The following is a 26055-nucleotide window of genomic DNA, read 5'->3' as shown; positions in this document are numbered from 1 at the left end:
TGATTTGGATGGTCAGTCTGGACCAGCATAGTTCAGTTAGAGAGGGCTCCAATTGGGAGCTAGGTTTTCTTTTTATGATTTGGTTTTTGGGGTTTGAGCAGTTCAAAATAAAGCACTGTATTTTACAAGCTGGTGTTCCAGACTCTAAATGTGACATGTATGGCCAGGGCTGGCCTGACAATGGAGCCGAGTGGGGCAACCGTTCCAGGCAGCACTTTTGAAGGGGCGGCACTTTGCCGCCCGAGCCCCCTTTTTTTTTTTTAAAGCCGAGAAGAGAGAGAGAGGGGCGCCGAGTGGTTTTCGCTTACCAAGTTGTCAGTACGCGCTTGGCGCCCCTCACTCTCTCCTCTGCGAGCCCTCTAGCTCGGTCTCGGTGCTCAACATTACAAGCCGGCGCAGAGACCGAGCAGGGAGACTCACCGCAGGACTGCTGAAAGGTAAGTACGGGGTGGAGGGGGGCGGCATTTTAAACTTCGCCCTAGGCGGCATTTTGTCTTGGGCCGACCCTGTGTATGGCCCTCATGCTACAGGGTTTGTCACAATGCATAAAACAAAAAAAAAAAAAAAAGTGCCAGTGTTGATTTTAATCCCCAGTCTGTTCTTGCAGATAGCAGTATGTGTATAGTAGTCATGTATATTACTGATCCCCAAGCTAGACTTTACAAATTCTGCCTTCTTTTGGATCAAGAATAGAAAGGTTAGGTAGAAGGGTTGAACTTGATGGACTTAGGTCTTTTTTCAACCTTATGAACTATGTAACTATGTAAATTATTTTGACATGTGACAAAAGCTCAGTAAATAAATCCAATGCACTACAATGCCATTATATAGGCATTAGTAAAGACAGGCTAAAATAAAGTTGAAAATATAAAAAAAAAATGGCGAAAAACATTCCCATGTCATAATTTACCTGCAGATGTGTTCTAACAAAGGATTTCTTTCCAGTGTAGTCAAAGTTATTTCTCATTAGGAAGTAGAGGAGTTGGGAGGATTCTGTTCTGATGGAGCTAAGTTTGGAGTTACAGCACTTGAGGATTTCGTAGCACAAGGCAGCACACATGTCGGCTCTTCCTTCATAAAACGTTGAGGGAAACTACAGAGAAACAAAAAAATAAAACAAATTCCTTAAATGAAGTTATAATAAATGGATACTGTGGTTTTCATAATCATATAATCAAACTGTACAAAATATACTTTCTAAACAAGTTTGGCAATGCATTTCCATTCTAGCTCGAAAAATAACTACTCAGCAGCATCACATTTTGCCCACATATTACGGAAAGGGAGCACATGAGATTGCGGCAGCGCAAATAAGCAAACAAACATTATGTAAAGTTGCCATAAGGAACTGTTTACACACGGTGGGTGCCAGTATGTACCGTTTTCACACATTTCACAGCCGAAAAACATAAAACACTATTGTCTTTTCCCCCTCTGCTACTGACCTTGTAAATCAAAGACCTCAATGCAGTGAAGACGTTTTTTAAAGCCGTTTCAGATTGGTTTTTCTGGAGAAAGCACAGGTAAACATCAAACACCTTCTTCATTAAGGGATTGTGTCCATGATCAGCAACTAGCTGGTTCTGCAGAAAAAAAATGCGGCAACGTAAATCGGAGTAGTGAAGGAAAACATTAAGCCGAACATAAAAGTATGTCTTCTGTAACATAAGGATAAAACTGTACATATATACCGCTCTCTAATATCTAGCAAAATCGTCAGGCTAAGGACATGTTACAGGCCACCGCGGTGCAGAACACTAGGTGGATTAATGCCAGTCTTGGACCTCTAGTTCCATGCACTTCATGTAAAACCGAGCTATACATTTACAAATATAGAAACCACCTATACCCTACAATAAAAATAAAAATATTCGGCAGTATGTCATTTCTGCTTGTAAACATTTACAGTACAGTTGGCATCTAGCAACTGTGTTATACAAAGGCAGGAATAGATAAATGTGGACAAATGGCTACTATGCACTTCCAGCGTTTGCCCATGTTTCAGAATGAGGTTCCACGAACCTTGAACGCCATGGTGAACAGGGACAACGTATCCAGGATTGTAAGGCATACTTCTGTAGCTATGTTTGCTTCAAGTAAGGACTGGTGAAGAATGTCTGCATCTGAATGCCCGTAGCCTAAAAAAATTCAAACAAATAAAAAAAGGTAAAAACAAGCACGCTGCCCAAGGGCTATATATAACATACTATTTGAAGCCACCTAGATGTTAAAACCAACAACCACTGCAACGTTGGCAGAAACAGGACTACTAAGATAAATACGCATTCAAAATCTACCATTGGGAAAGATATTGAGATGCCCCATTCTCAGTGTCTACATAATTATTCACCATTATGGTTTCTCTCAGTTATTGTTATTGATGTTGATTGCCTACTGACTGCCACTCTTTGGTGGTAATTAATGTTATTTTTATACGTGAAGAAGGAGGAGATGACTTTAAGACTCTAAATAGCCACACAGGGGCAGCGTTACCATCATAGCTTAAAAAACATTTATTCTTATTATATTTCATTTATATAGACTATAGACATCTTTCGCTTCTTGTCAGTCAGTAAAATTTAATTTTCAACCTTGGGGAAGGGAATATGAGCAGCAGCCCGTGGCAGAGCCAGCATTACCTGATCCCTTCCCCACACCTTACAAAGGGTGAATGATTATTGATGATTAAGTAATTAATTAATGATTAAAGTAATTTAATGGGGTGAGTAAAATGACAGGAAGATACTCATATTAGGTAGGTTTTTAATATGAATTCTGGATCCTCTATTTTAACTTGTAATCACTACCATGTGGGTTTATTTATTACAAAGAACTCTAAAATGTGCGATTTCTGAATGGTATCCAGAACGGTATGGGAAGGCTTGGAGGGGACATGCAGCAAAAGGGAGGACACAAGAAATAGATTAATGCAGAAGTAGTTTTTTTCACCCCAAACAGCATACATGTCGTTTTGTTATGTAACTGCCTTCACTGAAAAAAGATTGGATATTATGTTCCATGACATTATTAAAATTTAATTATATTCAATTTCCATAAACATGTTCTATGATCCACACAGTCAGTCAATTAAAACTACATTTAGTTTAGAAACCAATAGTTTTTTCTGTTTAAGAGCAGAAGCCATTCTGAGTTTTGGTGTTAAGTAGCTCTATACAGTGCTGTCTGGTAAAAGTATTCAGATCATCCAACTAGTCCTAATATAAGGCAAAGACACTACGAGTAAACAAAAATTCTAGCTTTTAAATGATAATTTGATTTATTTAAGGTAAAGGAGGAAAAACCTACATTACCCATGTGAAAAAAGGAATTGCCACCTAAACCTACTAACTGGATGCTCTACCCTTGGCGGCAACAACTGCAAACAAACATTTGTGATAAATAGCAAAAAGTATTCTACAACACTGTGGAGGAATTTTGTCCCACACTTCTGGACTGAATTGTTTTAGTTCAGCCACATTGAATGGTTAAAAATGTTTTTTTAAGGTTATGCCACATCATCTCAATTGGATTCAGGTCAGGGCTTTGACTAGGCCACTCCAAAGCCTTCATTTTGAGGTAGACTTACTTGTGTGCTTTGGTTCATTGTCCTGCTGAATAACCCAATGGTGCTTGAACTTAAGGTCACAAACTAATGGCCAGACATTCCCTGTCGGATTTTCTGGTAGAGAGCATAATTCATGGTTCTATCAATTATGTCAAATTTCCCAGGCCCTGAAGTTGCACCAGATTATCACACTATCACCATAGTGTTTGATTATTGGTACGATGTTCTCATTAGCTTTACTCCAGCTGTAACGGGACCCATGTCTTCCAAAAAGTTCCACTTTCAACTTTGGGGGTCATCAAGATGTTTTTGGCTAATGAGAGATTAGCCATTGTGAAATCATGAACACTGACTTTACTTGAGACAACTTGAGGCTTGCAGTTCTTTACATGTTAGTCTGAGTTCTTGGTGACCTTCTGGATGAGTGGTCTGTGCGCTCATGAATTTTGGTAGGTGGGCCACTCCTGGAAAGGTTCACCACTGTTCCAAGTTCTCTCTTCGTTTTGTAACCCTTTCTAGACTGATAGATGTCAATGACTCTGTCTTATCCGTTCTTGATATGGTGATTTTTTGAGACATTTTAAGCTTTATTTAACTGAGGTTTAAATACAACAGAGCTGAAAGTAACCATGCCTGGGTGTGCAGTGAAATTGAACCCAAATATCAATTACATTAGGTTGATTTAGTAACTAAGGGGGGAATTGCTTTTGCACATAGGGCCACAAAGGTTTGATAGCTTTTTTCCTTCTAAAAATGAAATTGTTTAAAAAATGCATTTTGCGTTTGGGTTATCTTTGTCTCATATTAAAATTAGTTTGATGATCTGAAACATTTAGGTGAGCCAAATATGCAAAAAAAAGACATGGGAAAGGGGCAAGTACTTTTTCACAGCACTGTATATATGGCAGTGTAATGCAGTACAATGCATTAAATCACAGTTGTGTCATTTATCTCCACTTTTATTACGTGTCTGTTGTGCTTATACCACATATACCACAAGAGATGCTTATGGAGTGGGGCATATATGTTGTAACTGCACTTTTCAACCATTTTGTTTTTAATTACTGACATATCATCTAGCTGCTGCAGACAAAAAAAAAAGAAATTGGTGAGTGACCAAAATGTCCAGAAAATAAAGGAACTCCACAATGAATGTTTAACTCATTGTCGCTAATTATTATAATAGATGAACTTTTTTTTTTTTTTTTTTTTTTTTGAGGACAGGTTTTGGGGTGATCCACCTATTTGCCAGCAAGTATGCATTTTTACTTTATGGTATCATTGATTTTATAAGCCTCAAAACTACCTGCCCCTAACACGTCTGACAAAAAAAAGGCATTTGGCAAATCTTAAATGTTGGAGTAGATTAGGTACGGTTCAAAGTAACTATGTCACTGCACAAGCATGGGAAAACCTAAATAATAACATATAACTTAAAAAAACAGCCTAAGCAGTTCTGAAAACATACTTTAAGCTGTTATGGCGAGAAAATGATATTTCATTAAATGTACAGGAGACAAATTTGCAGGCCAACAATTGCTTAAACATTTTGATGCAAATGCACCAAAACAGCACTCTACATTCATTACAAGATCACAGTAACTCTGGAGGGGGATTTAGCATGGGGATAATGTTTTAAAATTGAATACTCTGAGTGAGCTTTTAGCAAACATCAGATCACCAAGATATTGCCGGCAATCTAAATGTAAGAAACTTTATTTTTCTCTGTCTTGGTATTCCTGCTCCAGTTTGGAACGATTACATTATTTGAGATGCTACAAAGTTGGCTTTATCAAGTGATGTTTCTGCAGAATAATCTTTGACTTGGGGGCAAGCACATACACTCTTGGATATAGTTTTGACAATCAAAGCATTCAGCTTAACAACTGACAGCTCATTATATGTTAGAGTAGTGCATGGAGTGATAAGAAAGAAAGGCAAAGCGGCACAACTGTGGAAACTGTTTTTGCAGAACACAGATTTCTAGGCCAGTTTCAACCTGATTGAGTCTTACCATTGTCTACAGAAATTCCAAGTAAACTTGATATTTTTCTCACACTGAAAACACAGAAAAAGTCAATTCATTATTGAATGCTTTTTCATGCACGCACAAAATGAATTCTGGTTCTCGGACTCTCATGTAGAACCTCCAAAAGATCTGAGCATTACCAGTATATTAAATCATGCAGATCCATAACTGCTTACACCGTGCTAAGCTTTCACCACCATCTCATGTGTCATTTATCAGTTTTGAAAAGGAAAACACGATGACGTGACTAATATTTTGAAATGGATGAAAAACAGGTAGCCCAAAAACAGGCATATTTTTTTATATAAGGAAGATGAGGAGAGGTGAGAGCCCAGAACTGATGCAATCACGCTGCATGCTTTAGCATCTGGCAGTATGTATCCCGCACTGGGAAAGAGTAACATTTGTTTGAGTTTGATCTCACAGAACTTGGCTTTGTGGACAATTACTCTCCATGCTTGTGTCATTCTCTGGAGTGGTCGTGGCACCTGCCTGTGCTGAGGTGGCACCTGCCTGTGCTGAGGTGGCACCTGCCTGTGCTGAGGTGGCACCTGCCTGTGCTGAGGTGGCACCTGCCTGTGCTGAGGTGGTACAGGAAGCGGCTGTTGACCTCTAGGTACAGTGCATAACTTACTGTGGTTAAAAGTGAGAGAGTTATCCAGGCTGCTCAGTTGCTGTAATCTGGCATGCATCATCCCTGTTCTGTTACGGGAAACAGGTAATGTCTGAGACTTTCGGTCATGAACTATGGGTCCCAACCCCTCCTGGTTCCTGTAAGATGGTGAAATGGGACAGAAGCAAAAGTTAGTCTTGTCCCAGAAGCAGAAAGACAGGGACAGTTAGTAAAGCAGAGGATGAAAAAAACCAACACACAAATATATCAGATTCTCTAACGCAAAACGCTATCTAGTATAAAAAGCAACATGCTGAGATGAATAGGATGGCTTAATTTGTTTTCTGAACCCAACCTTTAATATACTAAAGCAGGGACAGTTAAATATAGGCCTCCATATTAATGGAGCAGTACTTCCATAAATGTTTGAACAATCTGTTAATCCATGTTATTGTGGCAGCATATGCTATTAGTACCTTCCATATGAACTGGTAAGGGGAAATATGTATTATTTCTTCTACAATATGAGATTGTATATACAATGTGAAGCAGCAGGAGAAGGTTAGTGAATGGTACCATAGAGACATGCAACAGAGTAAAGCAGAGGAACACTTCAGCGGCAAGTGCTATCTTACCCAGGCAGGAAGGGAGAAGAGCCATACACTTTGTTATACTTGTCAGCAATCAAGTGAGGAAAACAGAAAGAGTGACCCGTGTTAGCAATCAGTAAAGATGGGCTTCCTGAAGTGTACCACCACCAGAGGCAAGGAGTGAGGGACCAGTGCAGGGAACACATACACCGCCACCCCAAGTGAGACACTTTATGGGAATTATTTACACGTGCACTCGCAAAATGTTACGCTTAAAATTCTGGGACACACACAGAATGTTCATCTAGAGTACACGGTACGATAATCCCGATACTAAAATCATGCGTTCACATAATGAACAAAGGGTTAATTATACAGGTATAAAGCATAGCCTGCTTTACCAGTATCTGGTACAAAGTATTGTTTAATGCTATGTTTATGTATTGGACAGAAAGGGAGGACTAGTGGTTATTGACACTTTTCAGTTGTTTAGCATTTGTAGTATAAACATTAAGAAAATGTACAGACATAGTAACACAGAACACAACACATAAAAAAATTTGTATACATTATGATAAAAAAAAATGACTTTGCGTTTTACCGGTACAGCGTAACTAAATATTACCATGTAACCACATTTCAAGAAAAAAATAGATGTTAAATATTTACCGTATTCGCTCGATTATAAGACAAGGTTTTTTTCAGAGCAAATGCTCTGAAAATCACCCCTCAAATGAGGTCTGACTATGAGACTAAGATCCAGATCCCCCACAGCGCTGCAGGAGACCTGGACCCTCCTTGTCTAGTAACCTCAGCTGCTGCCGGCACTTACACCAGCGTCCATCACCGAGCGCCGGTGAAAGTGCTGGCAGCAGTGGAGGTTGTCTACACGCATTCCTCCCCCGACTGTCAGAGAGAATTCCCCGCAGTAGAGGAGAAATTTATTTCTTTAATACATAAAAAGGATTTGACAATAATTAGACATTAATGAGATCCAGGCCATTATAATAAATACTAGGAACATATAGAATGTAAGCAACACACAGGAATTATGAATGATAATCAAATAGTTTACCACTGTAACTTAATTTAAACAAACTAAATGTTAAAGCATAACTAGTAGAGAATATATAACCTAATCATAACAGGAAAAATGTTTAATGTCATCACTTTTTTGGCATTATCTAGATATCCAACTATACCTGGCTATGTATCGCTTCCCCATGTACTGGAACTGATGAAGGCACACTCTGTGGAAACAGAAAAAGACCACCATCAAAGGGCAGCAGGGGTGGCATAATGCTCACATATATGTATAATATATAAAATACATATATGTATAACGGCCACTACTGGAAGATCACACCTTTGTTGGTATTTGAGTGAAACCCATTGAATCTGATCAAGCTGTAAAATGTCAAATTCGGTCCTCGATCCATTTTAGATTTGGGCTCTCTATAATCTGTTAACATACATTATGGCGTTAAAGCAGTCTTCCTGGGCAGGGCTTCAATAAGAATGCTGTAATCATGGTTTATCATAAACTGCTGTTAGTAAGAAAACAAATCATTAGGGTAAAACACTTAATATTTCTGCTGGCAGAGCTGGCTTCTGTACTAGATTTCCCCTCCGCACTTTTTTATTCTTGGGGTTTGGTTTCAAATGCTAGTATGGGCAAAAATATTATCAATGCAGCAAACAAAAAAAAAATCCCCCAAAAAAACATGCCTATTAGAATATAACAGGACATACTCGCAGATAGTGAAAAAATCCATCAGTTCTGTTGCAGTTGCTTTATTCCAATAAGTAAACAAGGCATCTGTAAAAGAAATGCAAGCACACACAAACATCAAGGCAAGAAATTCACCTAGATCATGTCTTACACAATCCAATTCAACATAAGATGATGGAAACTTACATCTGGCACAAAATTATCTTATGGCAATAATACATTTTCATAGTGTATGCTGGAGTCTCTAGGCTTCTTTGAGCTCTACAGCGGAGCAAGCATATACAAAAAAAACAAAACACAGTAAAAACCTACCGTCAGACATGCTTTTCAAAATATGAAGGAAGCACATGAGGAGGCTTCTGATTTCTCCTTGCTCCAGTTTGTCACAACGCAATAAGGAGTTTCCTAAAGAGCCACCATGGTGATTCTGGGACGAAACGGGATAGAGGATTTCATTAGCGAACCGGTCAGAGCAGCGAGCATCTATAGGCCTGACATTCCTGGCTTATATAGCATATAGGAAGACAATACTTTATCTGTATTTTGTCTCAGAGGCCATACCTGCAGTAATAATACTATATATATATATATATATATATATATATATATATATATATATATATATACATATACACACACACATACACACTTAATAGAAAAAACACACAGCAAAATAGTGATGTCGCTAAAAAATGGTAAACAAGGGCATGTCATTTCAGTGGAAATTCCTGCAATGACATTTTTGTCAGCTATGTTCTTAAAAAATAAAAAGCCCAAACATTCCAATTTCAGTTTAGAAGAAAGTCACTGCAGAGAAACTGTTAAAGAAGCAACGCAAACACCACAGCACAACAAACGTGGTCTTCTGGTCGGTTTTGCCACAAGCATCTGGTGAGTGTTATTTGACAACGCATGTCGTTGAGTTCCGTATAAGTAAAACAGCTTAAACCAGGAAGCCGCATAAAACCAACGGCCAGTCGGAAACGCTTCATATAGGATTCGGTAGAAGATGATGCACATTTGTGGCAAAAACTCAACAAGTTAGGAGGCTGTGTAAAGCAAACCGCAAAGAAAATGTACTTCTTGTGTCTGAGGAGAGACGGCAGCATGCAAAACACTTTCTGACAGCGAAGGTGCTGCCAGGAGGGAGAAATCCACTGTAAAGCGATTTCTCTTCACAGCTTGTTCTGCTTCCTCTCGGCCAGGGCGCATGGTGTATGCCGAATGCCTCCGGATTAGTTTGTCCTTCTGCACCACGAAGGCATGTTGAAGTCAGGGAGCAAATGTTAGCTGTGGGTCCATGCGTTACAAACAACTTCCAGGTAGATTACCTGGAGTTCGCCCTCTTAAGGGGAGAAGCGTCTTGGAGTGGAAGTGCTAGCTTCATACAGAGGCAAGACTAGCCACAAATAAGAGCAGCGTTGGCCCCACTCAGCCTTCAACGGGAGATGAAGTGGCCATATTTAATGCCATATCTCTACCCAAAGATGAAACTGATCCAGGGAAGCTTTACCTAGAGGCTCCATGTCAAACATGGAAGCTTCCCAAATATGATTACAAAGCTTCATCCAACCAAGCCAGCAAAAGGTGATTGTACTTCGCCAACTAGCAAAATTACAGCCTGGGCAGATCCCATGATCCTCTCCCATTATTGGGGAGTAAAATGTGGCTGATCATGGGGGTTTTCAGTTAGCATATCATATTGCATCTTATTTCATTCAAAACGTTCAAACCAGTAGAACATACACAAAAGGCTATGGTCCTACGTATATGCAACACAGGTTTACGGCAAAAACGTGGCAAACATAATGAACCCGAATAGCATTAACAAGCAATATTTTGTTGGAGAGGTTGTGTTTTTTTGCACTGCTCTAAAAAATAGTGATGCTAATAAAGCTATCATTTCTGCACTATTTATTAAAAGCAATGCACATTATGGATGCTACTTGATAAACATCAGTCTCCAAGACACACCTGTGACATGAAGCCTCTCTTTTCAGTTTACCATGGCTGAGAGGACAAGAGAGACTGAACCAGTTAATAATGTGAACACAGCTTAACCTACAAATATCAGTCATAGCGATGTTTTCCGCTTAACAGATGAAAATATATACCTCTACTGCTACCGGCTATAGAATGGGCATCTTGGTCTGTATATACCATGCAACTATATGCAACTTTAAACATTTACGCGAATACAGTTTAGTTACCTTGTCAAGAGAACCGCTTTTGTCATTGTTTCTCTCTGGAAGACTGTTTCCGGAATCTGTGCTAATGAGAGATCCTCTGGAATCGGCGTTTCTCACACTGTTTATGTTCGGAGTGGATGAGGTATGCGGAGAGGCTTCAGTGAAAACCAAAAAAAAAATACTTTCATTAGGTTTCCTCCACATAGACATGTGCGATAGCGGCCAAAGCAAAGAGAAAGTTGGTAGGTCTGGAAACCTACAAAGAAATATGCTGGACCCCAAATATGACATTTCTACCATGTTACAAATGCTCTGGGTAGGACTCTTGAGTAAGGCATTTAAGCATCAGATCCGACATGGTTGTCTACATGGATCAGTTCCAAAAAAAATATTTCCACAATGATTTGGTAGGTTGTACCCCATAGATTTAGGATGTCCTCTTCTAACTACATGAATCTGTAAGAGATTCTAGTATCAATAGCTACAAGAACCATAACTAAAACACAATCCACATTAATGTGGGCTAAATGCGAACTTCTAAATTTGGAAGGGATTTTTAATTTGCATAAGGAAATAGTTACCACTCACCCACATTCACGCTCTCAGTTTCCCACTACCTTCTCCACCAACCTCTTCCGTGTCCCCATATCCTTTTTCACTGCCCACTTCTTGCCTTTTCTCTGCAAAATGTCAGAGCCTTCTCATACAGCGAGAATAATAAAGTCAGATCCTCTGTGAATCCATCTTCATTATTCTGGCCTCTCAGACGACTTCCATAAAGGGCGGAGCGACGGGGACAGCCCCCCCCATGATCCTCCAATGGGGAAGGGGGTGCCTGGAGGCACCACCATTGGAAGAGCCCTGGGAGGCCTGGCTCATGGAGAAGTGGACGAAGAAAGAAGACACAGGGAAAGATGACAAAGAAGAAGAAGAGGCAAGAGAAGCGGCGGAGGTGGGGGAAAATAAGACAGGGACACGCTTAGTGGAGTAGGTAGGAATTGAGAGAGCTTAAATGAGTGGGGGAAAAAACAAAATGTAAACGACAATTACAAGGTCTCTGGTTTGTTTGTTTAGTTGGTGGCCCCTCCTCATTTACAGACGTTCATACGAATTAACAAAGTTACCAATTTCATTAAAATTCTAATTTGTACAAATCCGAATGCACACGTCTTATATTCACCCAGGATATACTTCTTGATTTGTTGCCATTGGCGTACCTGTGCCAGAGATAACACCAAAGAGATCTTTATGCAGGCTGTTGTCCAGAGAATTACCTGGCTTTTGAGGTGTCACCAAGGGATTACCAGATGACACACTCACAGGCGTCTCATCTTTTACATTCTAAATTAGAAACAGAAAACATTTTAAGAATATAGTACAGTTATACAAGGCCACAGAAAAGGTGCCACAAAAGGACATGACTCGTGATACTCACATTTTGCACAACAGGGAAAGGTGAAGTATCTTTCACATTAATGCGTTGAACATTTTCAATTAAAAGGCCAAATAACGGAAGGTACAACGTGGCTATCCTCGCTTGCTGGCTCTAGAATACAGAAGACATTCATTCATCAACACTGTCTTCAACATCTGTAGAAAATCTCTCCACATTACAACTAACATGCCATTGAGTATTTTTTGGTACAGTCTCAGACTGTACAGGGAAAGAGGTAGAGAGTATCATGAAACAGATTCTGAATATATTACACACACACTATAAACTAATTAAAGTCATACATTTGAGCTATTTTGTGGGAGTATTCCACAACTTAAACCAAGCAGATGGCTAAACGCAAAATAAACTCATGGGTACAAAGAAGGGAAAATCTCTTGCATTTGGTTAGATTTAATGCTAACCTCGGTGGGAAACGTAGAGCTCTAGAATGAACAAAGTAAAAAGATCTTCAAAGATCTTCCTTATTTCATATCTTTAGTGGAGTTCTGTTTTACTTTTGTCAGCATCCGAGTTGGCAAAATGTCAAAATGCAGAGCCGATATAGTAAGCAGATGCCAAAGAGGTGAATTCAAATTATTTGCCCAAATATATAAGGGAAAAGCACACAAAATCTGAAAAGGGTATTTAAAAACTGGCCTTTTAACTGGCTTCCTAGTCTATACATTTTTTTTTTATTATTATCTAGCATCCATAGAGTAAACTCACCCTTGAAGAATATCTGTCATCAAAGGAATGCTTGATCATCAAGCTCTTAAGCACAGTTATTGCAATCTGCCGGATGTCTCTGAATTCCTGTAATGCATTCCCCACCTCCCTTAGAAGGAGGCCGACCAAGAAATGGTTCCTACAGAACTCGTCTGTCAGCGTGTAATCAAGCTGTAGGTCTTAAACATAAACTCAGGAATTAAACATCGGAATTAAGAAAGCCACGCTTTTTAATTCTGCAGCATTAACAATAGTTGGACTAAATAAAAGAAACAGCCGCAGACAGGGATATTAAGAACATGGCACTAACGAACACATGTAATACTGGGAACAGGCCCATCATCACAGCACACATCACAAAATGTAGAGCTGGCCCGTTCCCAGCTATAGAAAATGGCGGTTAAAGCAAGAATAATTTGCATACACTAAAGTTAAACCACTTTTCAATTGGTACATGGTTAACACTTAATAGTTCACAATCAGCAGTCAGAAAATGCAAACGCAGTAAACAGCACTCCCTGGACATACCTACGGGGCTTTCTAATGACTCCAGGGTTGGTGAAAGAAAAGCTTGTCAATTGAAACAAATATGAACAAAAAGTGAAGAAATGAACAATAAACGTACGTTTGCTCTGCGACGACTGCAGCGTAAAAGAGTGTATGGGCAAGAAGCCATCTGTTGTAATGCAGTAGTATTCAACCGCCGCAGAAACTACTCACCAAACTCAAGGAATGGAAACCTTTTTAAGTAAAATGTATTCATATATTATTTGGGGAATTTACTTGGGCAGGCTGTTGTGTGTCTGTAAACAATCATGCATGCAATCGCATTTGCTATTACTTTGAAATACTTTAGTGATTAAATCACTGTGGATTGCAGGACAGTGTAGAACAGAGCTGATGTAGTACCCATTTCAGCCAGTAGATGGTACTGCAGCACTCCTATCGACACATACAAAAGGCTATAGATGTGCGACGGATAAGTGGAAAGCTATCTGCTGAATGTTTTGCCTAGAGTTACGAAGAATACCTGTACAGGGCAGCTGCTGTTTCTCTTAGAATACTATACTGACAGTTTACATACACACTTATATTGGTGATTAATATACATATATACAGCAAAGATATGTATAAATTAATCTTTATCACAAAGTTATGCTGATTATGGGCACCCATAAACCTTGGGATATTTTGTTTTAAGGATTATATTGATCACACATTGGATGGCCTGATTTAACTGCAATTTTTACCTTGATATCTTTGGATTCTGCCTTTTCCAAAAGGCATAGGCAGGTTCAGCGGGATGTAATGTTCGTGATTACAGACAACTCGCAGAAACTCAAACTTGTACTCGAAAAGAGTCTAAAAACCAAAGAAGGAATGGAACATAAAGATACTGTACCATGATGTTAAAGCCAAGCACTGATTCACAGTAATCTAGAAACAGAAAACCATCATAGATAAAAATAGAGTATAGAGATTATTTTCTCTATACCTATGCCTACAGCACACGAGTTCCATCCTTCTGTTTCTATCATGTTGTTGATTAGTGCTATATTTATGTATATGTATGTATGTTTTTTTTATAACAAAAAAAAACCATTTTGTCGTAAAGACACTTAGATATTCAGTAAAAAGAAACATCTAACTTGTATGGTTTACACTTTGCGATGCAAAGTTGCAAAAGAGGTGCAGTAACCATAGCAACCTCAGTTCACGTTGACTGTGTGCACTTTCGACATAGCGATGTCTTGTTAACCAAAACGTGCATGAACACTAGGCGACTCACTAATAGTTGGATGTCCCTAACACGTTAAATACAGGAATGGAGGGTGCAACAGCCTTTAACATGGTGATATGTTAACCTCTACTGAAAAGCAAAGACATGTTCATCTTAAACCCCTTGCCTCTAATGAACTATAGTACACTGAAATTACCATGAAATCCGCCAGGGTATTAAAATGACCATTAACTACATGGATGTATACACGAAACATAAGCTCTTACGGAGGGTGCTACTTTGGAAGTATCCCCTTACATTTACTGACGATTCATGAAACTATGTTCTATACATTGCAAAGAATTAAAGTGACAGCATTGCATGCAACAATGTTTAAGGCGATACATGATTACCAAGAACAAAAACCGACTCACCTTAGGATCTCCGGGGGCAAAAAAACTCATGTAATTATTGATTTGCTTAAAAACAAAGCCTCTGTCCATGAATGTAAAGCACCTCTGCAAAAGAAGGACCACCACAGTCAGCTGGGGATATGGATGCCACATACAAGCCTTTATTTACTTGGTCTTCAAAGACACAGCAAGCTCACACAGCATTAACCTAACCCAATTCTAATTCATTAAGTATCAAGACCACTTGACAATATATGCTGCGTCAGGCAGCCCTGGAATACACGTCACTATGAATATCATCACTAAGCAACACATGGAATTACCCATGGAAGTATATGGCTATTTTACCGCAAACGTGTTATTCCCAATTTAGAAGAAAAGGCCCCAACACCTCTTTGACTACATGTGGTATATGGCAACCCAGTTAGAAAGGCGCTGTTCCTGTTGTGAGCATTAGAATGACCGGTCAATAAACAATTCTGTAACCACGTCTTACTGTGCCTCGTTAATACATTTTTAGGCAATGCCTGCCATGTGAAACAAAATCTGGGACTGATAAGCTTAAAGTCTGTGTTGCCAATAAGGTGACACACATGTTCTATTTTTCCAGGACACATACAGTTCACATGTGGCATGTAAAGTGTTGCCCCCTGCAGTATTTCGTACGGAGGACGAAATCACATGTGGGGGTGCTGAGCCTTTCTCACCTTAATGAAGAAAGCCAGGCTGTGATTTGCATTCCTGGACGCATCCGGGTTCTCCTTATATTTCTGGGTGATGTGAGGAACGATCAAATTGACTAACGTTTCTACCGTGTGATGGTACGACGCTTCAAATCTTTGGTTCCGCGCCAGCTGCAAGCAAACAAAAAAAAAACAAAACAGGCGATGTTAGGATTATTTATCACTTTTCTGCGAGGCATTTCTTTTGTTAAGATGACTAAATGTAGCCTGGATGTCTTGTGCTTATTTACATAAACGTCCTTCAGTAAACAATAGGGAATTAACACGAGTCCAGGGGGTTTCACGTTACATAATCTGGATTCAAACTTCATGAGCACCAAAACAACAACAAAATAAAGCAAACCATGACAAAACCCCTTTTCTGAAGCCACTACCAACAGGTGGACTCACCGCCAGTTTGGCACAATTGTCTTCAGTGTTTCTGAATGAGAAATCAGCATACCAGGGAATACATTTTAGTACTGTTGCTCTATGCGACACAGAAGCCATTTACGGAGAAAACTTATTTACAAAGAATGATACCATGAAGGGAAGTTTCTTGAAGTGAAACCGGAGTTCAAACTAGGGGAGTAGATGACGTAATTAAATCCAATTATAGAAACGGAACTTTGTGCACAAGGTAGTGTTTTGTGGTGACATAAACCATCTCATTTTCAGATTAATTGTTGCACACCATTTTAAATATACCTAGCACCAAAACCGCGGAAAAGCAGATATGTGGTTGTGTAATTAACCTTCTCGTGATACAGGAGAGAAGGTTATTTGGGGATTAGGAAAACGTACATCGCTATCCCAAGCAAAATTTCTTCCCGTTTCACGGTTTCTCAGCCCCATCACTACATAAACACCAGTCCTTGACTAACCCTGAACTCGAGTCTGCTTAGCTTTTATCAATAATAATAATATGAACTATAACAGACCCAAAGATAATGGCAATTCTGTATAAAGAAGACACACCGAGGTATAGGCAAATGAAGGAACGTCCGTTTGTTGCAGTGCTTTACACCTTACACACTGTTCCAATGTCACCAACACGTAAAGGACATTACTTATTCAAAGATGGATGAGATAAGCAATAGAACCTAAACCTTGAAAATGTTGCTGGTCTTGCAAAGCCACATTTGCTGGCAATGGGGAGACAGTGCTCTATAGATCAATTTCTTAATTTCAACACAAGGAAAGCCCTTTGAGTGTACATGCCATGGAGAAACAATGACCTGCAGCTTACAATCATGTCAATGTGTCTCATAAAAAGTGTTAAATCTCTCATATCCTATTGTTAAGTTAACACTAATCAGCATTGACTTTAGGCAGTGAAATGAAAGAGCAGAGCGTTATTTCTGCAGTACAAGGGATTTCTTTCCGCAGTGATCCCCAAAGAATCTATCATGAATGGAGACAATGACCCCATCTTTATTTATGTCAAATCCATCTATAAAAACACTTGTGGGGGGGAGACACCATGAACATAGATGCCAAGATTGATAATTCATAATCATGTTACTGCTTACAGATCCCAAAATACCTACTTTTACTTTTGAACTCTCGAAAAGATGTTGGGCCATGGACTTTATCAAGATTTCAAAGAAAAACCAAGAATACTGTGAATAAAAAAATTAAATAAATAAGGTTAGCAAACATAAGTGTGTAATAATAAGCCAGCCCACAAAACATTTTGCAATCTAAAATAATAGAATCCATGTGCTGAATGTATTTTTCCCCAAACATGGAAAACCATAGTTGTTGTCTGTTTGGCTGTATTTCAAACATAAAATGCATTCAATTACTTTACTGATGTTTTCACCATTTTCTTAATAAGTCTTGTTTTCCAGCATGCACCTCAAACACATTTTATGCACAATACCTTGAGAAGTTTGTTGCAGGTTAAGAAGTCAGCTGATGGTTTGAGGATGGTGGTCATGGTTTTAGCCAGTTCCTCATGGATGGTCTTGTTCGTTCTAGATTCAGAACTAATGTACGGCTCAGCCTTGTAGACATACTACAAGTATGATGTAAAGAGAAAAACAAGTTAACATTACATCACTACAGACCAGGTTTACCTTTGTAAAAGGATCAAGACTAAAGAGAAAAAGAAACAAAGTTTTGCATCTTTCAACTGTGCCTATTACATAAAAAGCAGAAAAAGGGCAATGAGGCCCTCTCCCTGGATAGATCTTGACTCGCTCTTATGGTTACCTCCTAACTGCCAACAAATAAACTGACGGCGAGTTCCTGTAGAGTTAATACATAACTGTGACATACCTTAACATAAGATCTCAGGTAGCTCTCCAAACCTTCTTCGTGGCACTGGGACACAACATGAATAATGACCCTACAATAAAAATATACAGAACTGTAACTTGTGACGACTTCCTTGCTTATAGACAGTAATACATCTGCATAATATAAACTTGTCATTTTTATTGTGCATTTTATTTAAACCAGATGTGATTATTTTTATTGTGTGTGTCAGGCAGGGGGGGTTCAAGTTAAATAATGTTTATAATAATAATCATTATATTACCTCGTTACATTCACTGCAACCTCTTCTTGAGTTGCCCGAGTGAGAACGCGGCACATGTGGTTCAGGATTGTGGGCAGAAAAGCTATCATCACATGCCCTTCCATTGCATGTAGACTCTACAAGTAAAAATAACATCAATAATTCATTGCTTCATGATCTAGTGATGCGGTTTAAAGGGTGATAGAATTACTTAAACTATTTAAGTATGATACACACAACCCATTCACTTGCAACAACGCTTACACCCTGTAAACTGTTTTAATTTTATATATAAGAAACACAATATTTCATTTCATTTTTTTTATGACACTACTATATGGAAGTGGACAGAGGGCTATTCTCTAGCTGGATAAATTCTAACATTTAATTCAATGGAGACTAGTGAAAACAAAACGTTTCACCGTAAAATCTATAATCAAATGTACAGGTTAAGATAACAGTGTATTTAAAAATGTAATCACAGCGTTTACTAAACACATCCTATATATAAAAAACAAAAAACTGTCTGCGCTTCTTACCCTAACATCCTATATATATTTATAACACCTTAAATGTGATTAAACCAACCACGGGGCATTAGTTGCTTGTCATGAGATAATTGCGGCCGGAAGAGTTATGGTCCAAGGCTATGGATAATCAATAAAGAGTATTCACACATACCTTTAAATATTTCACAAGTTCGCTACCCAAGGCCTGAGCTCCAGACTCTGTTTTCTGACAATACTGGAAAAAGTTGTGCAAGTGCTGATCCTACAAAAGCGAAGGAAAAAAGGAAAGGAAAGCGTTATCTAGCATTTCTCTGTGATCGAATCTTGTGCCCTTTCCAGCAGGCGGCAACCTGACAAGAAAGCAATTTCCATACTATCGCACGCACTACAGTAAGACAGAATAATAAGACACACGGAGAGCCTTGGCTTGTAATTAAACAGCTATACTATTCTTACCTGTACATAAACTGTGGAAACCAGGTGAGTAGCAACTTTAAGCAACGGCTTGCTGCCATCAACCCACTTGATTTCTGGACCAGAATGCTAGGAAAGAGAGAGGGAGTTGGCATATTAATAACGCTCCATATTATAAACATTTAAATATACATACCGTATATAGCAACAATTAATGTATGCAGTAATGATCGGGTGACTCATTTTGAACTGCTTATTCAGAGTATTTTTGTGTTGGCAACCATTCTGCACAACATAGAGCCTGGAGGAGGCAGTGCTACACTGTCTACCGTCTACACACTGGTGTCAGGGCCAAATGTGACAAATCCTGACAATTTGCCCTTTAACTCAGCGCTACTGTACCAAAAAATGAACTCCAAATTAATTAACGTGTGAAGGGGGTAGCAGGTGTGTCATGAAGCCTGGCTTTTGATTTCCTCTGAGTAGGGAGGGTTAATTGAATCAGAATGTGGGGCAGAATATTAATACCTTGCCCATTCCGAGCTCCTGGTAGTTGAGGTATCCGGCTGGAAGGTTAGCAGACACAGGAATATTCTGCTCATTCGTCACCACGCGTCCGTCCTTCAGCAGAGGCAACCAGGCATATCCGACTAAATTAAAATGCACATTGAATGTATGTTAGAACGTATAGGGGCCCGTCTGTCTGCAGAGAGCTCTCACAACACAGGTGTAACGCAGCTTAAAACACTGACCGCTATTTATCTCTCTGGATGGTGGAATGTTTTTTAACACAGAAAAATGTATTTCTTTTTACATCTCAAAATCTACTAGTACAGTTTATGAAGACTTTGGTTGTTTATTAAATTCAAAAATTATCTATAGAAGGAGACCCCAATGCCTATAACAACCATAAAGAGCCACCTGCTAGCAGCAGTGAGTTCTGGTCTCACAAGTAGCCAACACCAGCACTCATGGAAGCTCACAATTATTTACACTATCCATCCCTCAAGGCATGCCCTGTTGCAAGTCACTTCTGCTGAAAGGCCACCAGAGCCAAGTGATTATCATTAATGACAGCTTTCTTTTATATCCCTGGAATGTATCATCGCTGCATGTTCACCAGTAGCATCAAGTGCCATAACCCAACTAAACCTGTTTTACAGCGACAAAAAGGGCTACTTTCACAGGATGCAGAACCACCAAATCCCTCACTCCCCGACACAGGATCCTCTGCACCCTACATCACAATACGTGTTTCACAACTACAAACATACATTGTAAGGTTTAGCACCGTATGAAAGATTTTGATACACGAGTACACAAGAAATTCCAAATAGTGACTGCTTTCTAATGGCAAAGCGGGTGAGTCAACTGCTCAGCGCCAAATAAGCTCCTACTTGCGCTAAAAAGAAAAGTGTGAAGATACAGTAGCATTTGGCATCAGCCTACTCTGTCCCACAGGCACGATATCATTAGAAATTCCAGGAAAGAAGGGAGAACCGTGTAGTGCAAATGCTTCCCTGTATTCTGACATCAGCGGCTCTTACAGAGGCTGGGTGTCATTAAGTTAATTTCACAGAATGCTGCAGATCAGATTCAGGCGCTTGACAAATACTGAACGGAAGCTGCTTCTTCTTAACCCAAAAGTATTTTTAGCACTTAAAATATTCAGCAGCCAACTCAGTTCAGGCTGGTCCACTGAGACACGGCCTATATTTTCCAACGGAAAGTTCAGTTTATGACACGAGCTGGAACAGTTATTTCACAGAAGATATATGTATGTATGTATATGTGCAAAGAAAACACAATTCTAACTTTTTATATAATTATCTAAAAATATACCAGATTATAAGGCTTACAGAGTCATCCTATGGAACCTAGAAGCCACTCAAAAGAGTAACACATTTAACCACCACATGAAATAGGACAAACACATACATCGATTGAGGGGATTTTGCGAAATCTTTGTTAGGCCAGTACATGGTGTTCAACTGCACCAGTCATTCACCGCAAGCAAAAGCCCGTTTGTTAGAAGTGTTAAAATGGAAGAACCCAAACCTTGGCTTTCAATAACATCTTTCTTCTTCGTTCCTCCCTTGCTTGAAGTGTCGCAGCTGACATGGTAGAAAGTGAACAATAAATGGTGCTTTTCGTGAAGTTGCGTGGGCAGTTCTATTTTAATCTGTTAAGAAAGGAAAAAACACAAACAGGTTGTGACATTAAATTTAACTTTTAACTCCCCCTCTCACAGCCCAAACAGTTTAAATTAAAGAATAACTTTAACCCAAAACAAGTACATTGCCTATTTTTGGAAAACCGGTAGGAAGCACAGTCTTTTTGGCATACAAAAAAAAATGAAGTTTAGTTAAGTTTATTTAATAGTACACTGCATAAATATACTTTTCTTCATGATTCTGTATATAAACGTAGCAATCGATTATGACCCTGTCGACTACTACTGTAATAAAGTAAATAAGGCGCACTAACCTCATCGTAGAACTCTGGATTCTGTTGATGGTGTAAAACACAGGCCAAGGCGTTTTTCACAAACACGGGACCACCTGGTCTTCCGTATATACACTGTAGCAAAAGAAAATCAGGAGGTTTACTCCAGAAAACATTTTTCAGTCATACATTACGTAGCTATAAAAATCTTAAAGAAACATGCAAGCGGTGGCTCGGGAGGACTGCTGTTAGAAATGCTGGGTGGCCTTTACAGCCATTTCTTATGTGTTTTGGCTTTACACATCATAGGGTGTGTAAGAAAACTGATTTTATCTGTGATCTATTGGCAACGGTATTGCCAGTACTAGATATTTATATAAGCGTTTTTAAACAGAGAACACGCATTCCCCTGAACGCATTAAAAAAGTTGGATGTGACTGTTCTTTACTGTTTTTTTTTACTAATATGGACAGTGGTTGCTGTATATATATATATATATATATATATATATATATATATATATATATATATATATATATATATATATATATATATATATATATATATCACTGCTCAAAGAAAATTAACACTGTGTATGTAGAACAGATTAATATTTTTAATTTGGGCTTTTATTTATATATCACTAACAGATTTTACCAAACTATAGAGTAAGGTCGTTTATATACATACAGATACACACACACACTTTATTTTGACTGCTAAAAGGTATAAACAAACCAGTAATGGCTGTGATTCCTCATCGTCTGAATCTCTGAATTCAATGGATATTGCTATATTTCTTGCCTAAAATAAAAACATTTGAAGTTATATTTTTTTCGTGTATGATAGGATAGTTGATGCATGCAAGCAATTTAACAGATCATATTAAAACAAATTACAGAAGACAAATTTTAGTTATGTTCTAATGACAACACAATTAGCTCTGCTTTCAAATCTGTCCTTACAGCAAGAAAAAAACCACAAATAAATAAAAGAAAAAAAATTCAATTTATAAACATGACATGGCAAGGTCAAGTAAGGGTTGAGGTTTTTCAGTAGGCAAGCAGCAAGCTATGGCTCAAACTTTTTGCTCAAGCAGGAGCATCTAGCATCCTGAAAAAGACTCCACAGGTAGATGCAGTTAAGAATTAGAGGATCTTTTCACAAATCAGGTTTGGGGTAAGACCAAAAGAATTGCTCAATATAAAATTAAGAAATTAGGTTTTACAGCCCTAATATTCCAAAGGGAATGACATTAACTGAAAATATAATTAAAATATTTATGTTTATATTTTATGTACCAAACAGGACGCTTCCTAATGTGCAATAAATAATGTATTAAATTGTATTTTAAACTATTTATATTGATATTTTTTGGATAAATTATTAATATGCTATTTTGTAAAATATATACATAGGAAATACTCATAAAATTGTCAATCTATTTTATACACATATATATATATCTGAGGATATATGTTTTATATTGTATATATTTACAAAATTACATTTGATGATGAGACCGATTCCTCTATAGCTATCACACACACATTGTAAACGTAGATCTAGAATATCTGTACACATTTATATCATAAGTGTTCATAAATCAATTTACTAAATTATTCATTTTAATTGTGTTTTTGACTGAACTATTTCAACTTTTCTTGTTGATCAAATTATTTAATTAATACACTGCATAGGTCTTAATTTATTTCCCCGTTTGGGATTGATCATTGTTATACCATACATTTATTACACATTGACCCACTTAAAGCTGCTACTTAAACTTCCAATCATGGATACCGACGTATGCACCTTGAAGAAGCCCCTGGGTAGGCGAAATGCGTAGCGCAGACCCGCACTGACATCTTCTCACATCTTTATACATAAGCCTTATATTTTATTCATGAATAACTTTTTTATAGATTTCAAAATGATTTTCCTATTTGTTTGCATAATTTGGCTCCATCCTCCTGAGCTGCTGAATGAAGTCCCTACATTTAAGTCATGGGGTGCCTATTCATCTGGTGAGCAATAAGTTGTCATACAAGAGAGTATTTGGCATCTTAATATTGGATTTCACATTTTGAATATACAGAAAGCACTATTGTTTGTTTAATTTTTCCCTATACATGTACCACATTTATAAAGTACAATTTGTGTTTCATCATATACATTATTTTCACTGGTGGCCCTGCAGGATGTTTGGTTCTATCTTCAAATGACCTGCCATACCAGTCCTCATTTACCACTAACGTGCAGCATTTACAGATGTGTCTGAACCCACTCAAATCAGCTGGCTAAATAAACAGCACACAAACACTTAACTATAAGTGTCAGCAATGTATTTATGTTTTGGAGCCTTAAGCTTACCTTGGCAAATGCCTTTTGACCGTCATATTTCAAGTGTTTAGGATAGACATAGAGGTGGTTGTTGTAGATTGTAAATGGCTGGGTATGTTTGGGTATGCAGGGCACAAACTCCTCTACTTCAAATGTTACTACTGTGTCGGAATTGTTCTCAAACTGTTTCATGGGAATGTAGGATGCGTTGACATAATCTGAAATGACAACACATACTGAATGAAGCTGCAGTGCAGAACAGCACACATTCACACGCATTGCAGAACAGCGCACATTCACACGCAATGCAGAACAGCACACATTCACACGCATTGCAGGACAGCACACATTCACACGCATTGCAGGACAGCACACATTCACACGCAATGCAGAACAGCACACATTCACACGCAATGCAGAACAGCATACATTCACACGCATTGCGGTCACTCCGGAACTTACTGGGGAAATCAGGAGATACGTTGTCAATGTGTATGTCAAGATTTCCTAGTATGACAGGGAGTTTGGCCATCTTCTCGGGCCTAGAAAAAGGAAAACGGTGATTACTCTTACAGAAGTACTGTAAATTAAAACATGTGTGTCAGAACACACTTTTATTTGTGTATATAAGTTACAAAAACCCTTTCAACCAATGATCATTACCTTCCAGTTAAACAAGACATGAAAGGTAAATCTTATCACAAACACACCCTGCAAATAATGTGTAAGGCTTTTCAGAAGAGGCACATTCTTCCTTTGATTCTCTCACTGCTGGAGGTTCCAATTATGCACATGTCTCTCTGGTTTTATTTCTACATATGCCTGAAGCCCACTCATGTTTTCTGTTTTGATTGCCAGATGTGGGTAATGATAAACTTCATGAGCATTTGGATACTTTACAGGCAATGTTGATATCCTATAAGAAATTAATTATACAGCCCACTACATAGTCAATAATATTGCCCAAATGAGGATCTGTGTAGCCATGAAATATTTTTACATGTGAAAATGCCTATGTATTCTGCCCCAGAGCACAAAGCAAGGTCCATAAAGACATAGTTGGTGAGGAAGAACTTGACTGGTCCGCACAGAGCCCTGACCTTAACCCCCATCGAACACCTTTGGGATGAACTGGAACATAACTATATATTTGTAGTTATGTTACAGAGATACCAGAGTGTTATTTTTACTCATTCAAAAATAGTCTAAGGCCAGATTTTATATATGATAGAAATAATGGCCTTTTAATTTAAACACATACCGTTTATTGCTGCCAAAGACTGACAACAGTATTGATTAGCCATTGTTGAGAACAATGGTTTTGTTAAGCCGTTGTTTAATGTGATAATTGCTCATCTTTTGCACCCCTTGACAGAACCTCGCTAAATTGGGTGCGTTCCAAAGAAAATACATATGCACAGAGGGGAAATGATGTAATATGTTCTACAGAAACCACACACAAAAAACACAATTGCACTACTGCTTGGTGACAGCGTCTATTGATTCGTTGGGCCCAAGATTTCTAGCCCCCAGTGTGTTCAATACATATTTATGTAATATTACATTCAGATCCATTCAGTAAGCAAAATAATTGTGGTGCAAGTCGGTAAGTCTGCAAAAATGCAGAGAAACATCTTACTAGTCTCTAAATCTGACTGCTCCAAACAGCTAGCATTGCACCAAAATTGGCAGTTTGCTTTGTTAAAGGTGCTGTTCCCCTTAAACAGTAACTGTGCCCGCTAGAAGGGTTAAGCAAATAATTCTAAGCAGATCAGTTATTTTATTCTTTCTACTAATCTGATAAAAAGACATTTAAGAGGCTTTTAAAATCACTATGGCTAACCGATTTATAATGGATTACAAGCTTTCAAGACTATATAATATATACGGTATAATATGCCAGAAGAAGAGACCTAGATATTCTCAAAAGCTTGCAATCTATTAAATGTCAGTTAGCCAATAAAGGTATCATCTTTACCAAATTTGCTTTTTCTTTCTATGGCTAACATGGTACAACCCTATACCACAATCACTACAGCATAGCTACCAATGACGGCCTTTGCGTAAGTAGTTTTATATGGGAAGG

General features: G+C 38.4%; 1 protein-coding gene across 13 annotated transcripts in view; it reads right to left on the bottom strand.

Annotated features, from left to right (window-relative positions):
* DOCK9 (dedicator of cytokinesis 9) overlaps positions 1–26055 on the bottom strand; it is a 108727-nt gene that overhangs the window by 13808 nt on the left and 68864 nt on the right. For 5 of the 13 annotated variants that reach the window (XM_053455336.1, XM_053455337.1, XM_053455335.1 and 2 more), the window contains exons 16-41: positions 24432–24511; positions 24000–24187; positions 22365–22430; positions 21669–21761; positions 21240–21363; positions 19710–19831; positions 19224–19310; positions 18940–19029; positions 18280–18395; positions 18018–18087; positions 17620–17754; positions 17285–17356; positions 15720–15866; positions 15034–15117; positions 14130–14241; positions 12880–13058; positions 12154–12264; positions 11936–12059; positions 10740–10873; positions 8842–8956; positions 8550–8616; positions 8000–8047; positions 6229–6365; positions 2023–2138; positions 1446–1583; positions 911–1093 (exon numbers count right to left, since the gene is read on the bottom strand). In XM_053455336.1, the coding sequence (XP_053311311.1) occupies positions 911–1093; positions 1446–1583; positions 2023–2138; positions 6229–6365; positions 8000–8047; positions 8550–8616; positions 8842–8956; positions 10740–10873; positions 11936–12059; positions 12154–12264; positions 12880–13058; positions 14130–14241; positions 15034–15117; positions 15720–15866; positions 17285–17356; positions 17620–17754; positions 18018–18087; positions 18280–18395; positions 18940–19029; positions 19224–19310; positions 19710–19831; positions 21240–21363; positions 21669–21761; positions 22365–22430; positions 24000–24187; positions 24432–24511 (2938 nt within the window). Of the gene's footprint in view, positions 1–910; positions 1094–1445; positions 1584–2022; positions 2139–5579; positions 5624–6228; positions 6366–7999; positions 8048–8549; positions 8617–8841; positions 8957–10739; positions 10874–11935; positions 12060–12153; positions 12265–12879; positions 13059–13407; positions 13450–14129; positions 14242–15033; positions 15118–15719; positions 15867–17284; positions 17357–17619; positions 17755–18017; positions 18088–18279; positions 18396–18939; positions 19030–19223; positions 19311–19709; positions 19832–21239; positions 21364–21668; positions 21762–22364; positions 22431–23999; positions 24188–24431; positions 24512–26055 lie in introns of all 13 variants that reach the window. The other 8 variants (XM_053455339.1, XM_053455341.1, XM_053455342.1 and 5 more) reach the window with 3 other exon arrangements.

Source organism: Spea bombifrons, chromosome 2 (assembly GCF_027358695.1).
Source record: "Spea bombifrons isolate aSpeBom1 chromosome 2, aSpeBom1.2.pri, whole genome shotgun sequence".
Classification (NCBI taxonomy): Eukaryota; Metazoa; Chordata; class Amphibia; order Anura; family Pelobatidae; genus Spea; species Spea bombifrons.
The sequence above is the reverse complement of the archived record's forward strand: the minus strand, read 5'-3'. Positions and strand labels throughout refer to the sequence as shown.